We start from the raw sequence: 7111 nt of genomic DNA, 5'->3' as shown, positions 1-7111 counted from the left end.
ATTATCCCTATAAGACTAACGGATTAAATTTGCTTACTTTGTATAGTCAACATGTTACATATTTATGGTTACTCCAGCATCAGCTCTGCCAATCTGGTATTAGTTTCCCACTTTTAGCTGTCAATAGTCTATAATTGGCCATTGCAATCCCGTTGCTTGACGATAAATAGGCATTTTCAAACAATATCCAGGCAAAATTAAATTAGACCTACTACAATATTTCTCTATATCTTCCAAATCAGAAAACCATTATTATATATTTAAAAACACTTGGTAAAATTCGAAAAATGAACCAAGATCTAAAACCCCATGCAATCTTCATAGCATATCCACTACAAGGCCATGTAAACCCTTCTGTCCACTTAGCACGAAAGCTAGCCGAAAATGGCTTCACCATAACTTTTATAAACACTCAATACGTGCATCACGAATGCTCTAGAGCCCGAGGAAATAAAGACGATGACATCTTTGTCGATGCACGACAATCAGGCCTTGATATCCGTTATGTTACAATCTCTGATGGTCTACCAGTAGCGTTTGATAGGTCACTTAATCATGATCAGTTTATGGCTGCTTTATTGCATGTTTTTTCTGCTCATGCAGAAGAAGCTGTTGAGAACATATTAAAATCGGGTGAATCAGTGAATTGTCTAATTGCTGATACGTTTTTCGTGTGGCCAGCAAAAGTAGCAAAGAAGTTTGGGCTTTTGTATATCTCTTATTGGACAGAGACTGCGTTAGTCTTCTCACAATATTATCATATGGATCTTCTGAGGATGAATTCTCACTATGATTGTCTTGGTAAGTTTCTCTGTAAATATATAAGTAGTAATTATGTTGGCATGAAACACTCATTTTTAATGTGCCAATACTTAATCTAATACATGATGAAAATAAACAGATGCACGCCATGAACCAATTGATTACATACCGGGAGTCAAATCAATTGAACCGAAGGACATGACTTCTTTTCTTCAAGCTACTGATACAACAACAGTATGCCACCAAATTATTCACAAAGCATTCGAAGATGTTAGGGGTGCAGATATCGTTCTATGCAACACAGTCTATGAGCTTGAATCAGACACCATATCAGCTCTACAGTCAAAAATCCCATTTTTAGCTATTGGTCCAATAATCCCATTTGGCATCACCAAGAACATTGTGCCTACAAGTCTGTGGGCTGAGTCAGATTGTACACAATGGCTTGACACTAAGCCTCATGGTTCAGTTTTGTACGTTTCGTTTGGTAGTTATGCACATCTCAGAAAAACTGACCTAGTGGAGATAGCTAATGGTTTATTGGACAGCAATGTGAGCTTTGTCTGGGTGCTTCGTCCTGACATTGTTAGCTCAAATGATCTTAATCCGCTTCCCAGTGGATTTGTGGATGAGATGGGTGACCGTGGCATGATCATAAAATGGTGTAGTCAAATGCATGTACTAAGGCACCCTGCCATTGGAGGGTTTTTGAGTCATTGTGGTTGGAATTCAGTAATGGAAAGTGTGTGGTCTGAACGTCCTCTATTGTGTTTTCCTTTGTACACTGATCAATTTACTAATCGAAAATTAGTGGTCGATGATTGGAAGATTGGGATTAACCTTTCTGATAGAAGGATTGTCACTTCGGTTGAGGTCTCTGAGAAAGTTAATCGCCTCATGGATGGAAAATCAAGTAGTAAGTTGCGAGACAGTATAAAGCACTTGAAGCAAATCTTGGCAAGTGCACTGGAAAGTGATGGATCGTCGGAGAAAAATGTGGAACGGTTCAAAAGTCATGTAAATGCTATGATATTACAAAAAAGTAAAACTATAATAGAAAACAAAATGATTTAAGTTGTACTTCAGAATTGTATGATAATTTGGCATCTTCAGAATTGTAACAGATATTGATGTTGAGAGTTAGAAGACACTAAAGGAAAGCAACTTCATACTGATGAAACCATATTATACAATTGCTGTTAGTGACAGTACTGGAACTACTGTCGAATAAACCTTTAATTAAAAAACAGAGTAAAAGATTAGCTAAGATTTCATGACACAATGACTCAGAAGACGAGAATATGCTTGAACATTCTTGCAGCTCAACTTCAAAATTGTTCCAGTGTTCCCTATAGTGAAATTTCAGAAACATTTTTTAAGCAAAAATCAGTAAATATTAGCTGCAAGGAGGCCATCGAAATATTCGGATGAATCATAGTACAGCAACGCATCACTTCATAACTTGAGATTTAGCGACCTTCAATCGTAGTGATTGTGACATCATTAACAGAATTAACTTTAGCACTTTTAGATCCTTTGTTTAAAAGACCTTTATCCGACGTTCTGAAAATAAATGCAGCCTGCTCTGGAGGTGAAAGACCTACTTGATTGCATAACATATACACTACTTCTAACATGCTCGGTCTTGCAGCAGCAGATTCTTGCACGCACAAAAGCGCGATGTGGATGCATCTAAATATTTGGGAATCATGTTCATGTGATTCTCCAAACGACTCATAATCAACTATATCCATGACTCTTGATTCCCCCCAAAGACCCCAAACCTGAAAGAATAAATTTACAGGACCTTCAGTCAAATTACCACTACAGCATTAGTAACTTAGTAACATTTAAGTTGTACGTTTTAATTTTTTCAGTAGTTTATGGACTGGAACTGTGAATCTACGGTTGGTCACTTACATGTCCAATCAGATTGACGGAGTTTTCAGAATAGTAACTGCTGTTCTTTCTTCCCATAATGATCTCCAAGAGTAGAATTCCAAAGCTAAAAACATCGGATTTTATTGAAAAAAGGCCTTCCATTGCATACTCTGGTGACATATAACCACTGCAGTCATACAAGTATCATGAAAGTGCTTAGATTTGACCTCAGTTTATTCAATATGTATATCAGAAGTAATACATACTATGTTCCAACTACTCTTCTAGTCGTTTCTTCAATTTGATCGCTTCCAAATATTCTAGCCATACCGAAATCCGATATTTTTGGGTTCAAGTGAGCATCTAGTAAAACATTACTTGCTTTCAAATCTCTGTGGATTATTCTTAGTCTCGAATCGTGATGGAGATAAACCATCCCCCGAGCTATGCCTAATGTTATTTCAAATCGTCTTCTCCAATCTAGCTTGTATCTTTTTGCATCATATGATCATTCAAGGTTAACAGTAACGTTATTATTAATCAAGTACAGTGTAATAAACAAATACAGTAGACCATTTTTAAAATGGTAAATATGCCTAATAAATTTTACTCTGAAGGTTAATTCATACCAAAAAGAAAGCCATCCAAGCCCTTATTTGGCAAGTACTCATATATCAGCATTTTCTCTTCATTCTGAATGCAGTAACCAAATAGTCTGACAAGATTCCTGTGTTGAAGCCTTGCTATCAACGTTACTTCATTTCTAAATTCCTGTAGCCCTTGCCCGGACGTGTTTGACAACCTTTTAACCGCGATATCTTTTCCATTTGGCAGTTTACCCTAAAAAAATATGATTCTTGAGCATTATCTATGTACACTTATTTACTGCAAATATAATCAAACTATGAAGTACCTTGTACACAGAGCCAAAACCACCTTCTCCAATTTTGTTAGCACTAGAGAAATTTTCAGTCGCAGCTAAAACAGTGCTTAAAGAGTAAAATTTCACATCAACAGCAGTTGTCCCCATTTCATCAAACTCGAGCTCGTCTCCCCTTGAAGAGCCATAGACAGAATTTCTGCGATTACTACTAAACAACCATATTCCTTCCTCCCTTTTCCTAGCTTTCTCTAGATTTCATAAGTTATTTGATTAGTAGTGAAGAATGGTTAACTAATAAGCATAAGACAAAACTGCAGTGATAGTATTATAGCTACCTCTCTTCTTCTTCTTTTTGTTCTTCATTGTTAACCAATATGCGAGAATAAGCAGAACAAAAAGTGCAGAACTCAGTAGAGGTACTAAAACATTGATGTAGCCATAGGATCTCTCAGGCTTCTTTAAATAGTTAGCTGTAACATATGAATGAAATTGTATGACAGTGATTCAAGAGTAAATTGCACTTCACATCTCCATTTTATCAGCTTTAAAATGGTTACACCGATTATGAAATCTGTTACTGTATAGTAAGTTAGCCTTACGGTTTTGCATGGCATCACCAAGCCGTTTTTTGTTCCAAAAAGGTTGAAGTTGATTGTTAAGGGTATCTCAAACTTTTGCACTTAAATTGTTAACAATAAAAAAGAAAAATAAAACACTGCCAGTCGAAGGGAAGAAGAAATAGCCTTGAAGGCCTGACTTGAAACGGAGGATGAAGAAATGTGGAGATAGTGCGCAATCTTCCCTGAGATCGAGACCAGAAAGAAACTGCCTTAAGAAAGAAGATTATGATGCTCACATATATTAAAAAAGTTTAAGGTCTCTCAAATGAAGCCCTACAATGGCGTAGCAGGCCTCTCAACAGATATTTAACAACTCATGTAACTATGTAAGACACGACACTACAAAGAATCAAATTCTAATGTGCATATATTATGTAACGACGATAATAATAAAAACAACCTTATAGTAATTTCTGAAACAATTAGTAAAAGGAAACTATACCAAACTCAATGGAGTCCACACGAATATAGAAATCCTGGCCACCGCTTGAAAACTCTCGCAGGTCTACCAATGGATCATGCCATGTAATGCATCCTTTTGGAACTCCTTCACGCACATCAGCTGCAGAGTAACCCATACACAAGCAGTTCTTCAAGCATAAGTCTGCACATGCTTGCATATCCAAATTCATGTCGCGCCTTGCTTTAGAGGTGTCAGGCAGCTTCATCCTTTCCAGCTTTACAAATCTGAAATGTTTTACTTAATTTAACAAGATAATACTGAAAAACAATCTCAACTAACAATGATACTTAACGAGGTTTACAATTGAGAGATAGACTGTTGGACTTTCGAGAGGCCCAATTCTCTCCAACTAGTAAACAACACAATTGCCAATCGATCCCCTGAAACCCTACGTACTTCCCCCTTTTTGTCCAACTGCATAACGCCCCTTTTGCCCCTGCTCCTTTACTGTATTCTCCCTTTTGCCCCTTGACCTAACTGTTGACCCGTTATTCCATTTCCAGCTGAAGTTACCCTTTTGTCCTTACTTTTCTTTCTGGTTCGAGTATAAAACAGCAAAGGCCTTCCTTCATTTTGGTTCATTACATTACCCCTCACCCAAACATCCACCTTGTCCTCAAGGTGGAATCTAGGAAATTGCAGGGCTGCCGTGATGACATCTTCCCAAGTAGACTCATGATTCGGCAGGTCCTTCCACTTAATTAAAGCCTCCAGTTTTGGCCCATCCCCTGTTTGCACTTGACGGACTTCCAGGACTTGTTCGGGCTCCACGATCAGTTCAAAATCTGCTGTTAACTGAGCTGGGAGAGTAGGTGACACTGGAGTCGTCCCCACTGCTCTTTTCAATTGTGACACGTGAAACACTGGATGCAGTTTACTATGGCTGGGAAGGTCCAACTTGTAGGCCACTCGTCCTACACGCTGCAATATGCGAAAGGGTCCGTAAAAACGGGCTGCCAGCTTCTCGAATGGTCTCCTAGCCAGTGAATGTTGCCGGTAAGGTTGTAATTTCAAATACACCAAGTCATCTGCCAGAAACTCGACATCTCTTCTACGATTGTCAGCGGCTACTTTCATAATGTGCTGGGACTTCAATAACTGAAAATGCAATTCATCTAGCACAGCATCACGTTCTTGCAGAAAATCATCCAAACTATCCACAGGGGTACACCCCTTCACCAACCTCACAATATGGGGAGGGTCACGCCCATAAATTACCTTAAAAGGACTAACCTTTGTAGAACAATGTGGTGACGAATTATAGGAAAATTTGGCCCAGGGCAGCCACTTAGCCCATGACTTGGGTTTATCACCAATGAAACAGCGCAAGTATGTCTCAAGACTCTTATTCACAATCTCCGTCTGCCCGTCCGTTTGCGGGTGGTAGGCAGTGCTCTTCTTCAAAATTGTCCCGTGAAGTTTAAATAACTCATTCCAAAATGTGCTTAAAAAAATTCGGTCCCGATCCGATACAATTGACGCGGGAAAACCATGCAAACGGACTACTTCCTTCATAAATACTGCTGCCACCGTAAATGCATCAAACGGATGCCTTAACCCAATGAAATGAGCGTACTTTGAAAACCGATCCACTACCACCAAGATGGTATTATACCCGTGAGACAGTGGTAATCCTTCTACGAAATCGAGGGACACATCCTCCCACACCATCGTCGGAATTGGAAGAGGCTGCAATAGCCCTGCTGGAAGTTGTTGGGAAACCTTTTGTTGTTGGCACACTTGACATTTCTGCACATACAACTTGATGTCTTGCCTCATCCCCATCCAGAACCAGTTTGTAGCCATTCTTAAGTACGTCTTGACTTCCCCAGAATGGCCCCCCATAGCTGCATCATGGTACTCATACAACAGTTTAGGGATCAGTTGGGATTTTCGGGGCAGGACGCACCTCCCTTTATACAGTAGGCGTTTGTCCACCACAGAGAAACGTTTATGCTGCCTGACCCCTGTTTCTACTTCTGATCTGATACGCCGTAATTCCTTATCACCCTCCATTTCTTTCTCTAACAGCTCCCATGACACCACTGGTGTAGTCACTAGTGTATTCAGAATCACCTCTCCCACTTGCTTTCGAGACAGCGCATCAGCGACTTTATTCGAAGCCCCTGCCTTAAATTGGATTTCGAAATCATAACCCAGCAATTTGGTGACCCACTTTTGATAATCTGGGTTTACTTCTCTTTGTTGCATCAAGAATCGCAAGCTTTGTTGGTCGGATCGCACTATGAAGTGTCTACCCAACAAATATGGTTTCCACTTTTGCACGGCGAGACAAATCGCGATCAGTTCCTTTTCATACACAGACTTCTGTCTTGCCTTTACTCCCAACAGTTTGCTGAAATATGCTATGGGTCTGCCCATCTGCATTAGTACCGCGCCAACGCCATAACCGGATGCGTCTGTTTCAAGCACAAACGTTTGCTGAAAATCTGGCATTCTTAGCACGGGTGGGCTGATCATAGCTGCTTTTAACCTGTCAAA

General features: G+C 39.6%; 1 protein-coding gene across 1 annotated transcript; it reads left to right on the top strand.

Moving 5' to 3' along the window:
- The first annotated feature begins 230 nt into the window (after nt 1-230).
- On the top strand, nt 231-1842 carry LOC141707396 (UDP-glycosyltransferase 86A2-like). Its single transcript, XM_074510535.1, has 2 exons — nt 231-801; nt 902-1842. Exons 1-2 carry the CDS (start codon nt 288-290, stop codon nt 1834-1836), a joined length of 1449 nt encoding a protein of 482 aa, XP_074366636.1. The 5' UTR covers nt 231-287; the 3' UTR covers nt 1837-1842.
- The last annotated feature ends 5269 nt before the right edge of the window (nt 1843-7111 follow it).

This window comes from Apium graveolens, chromosome 2 (genome assembly GCF_009905375.1).
Source record: "Apium graveolens cultivar Ventura chromosome 2, ASM990537v1, whole genome shotgun sequence".
Taxonomy (NCBI): domain Eukaryota; kingdom Viridiplantae; phylum Streptophyta; class Magnoliopsida; order Apiales; family Apiaceae; genus Apium; species Apium graveolens.
The sequence above is the reverse complement of the archived record's forward strand: the minus strand, read 5'-3'. Positions and strand labels throughout refer to the sequence as shown.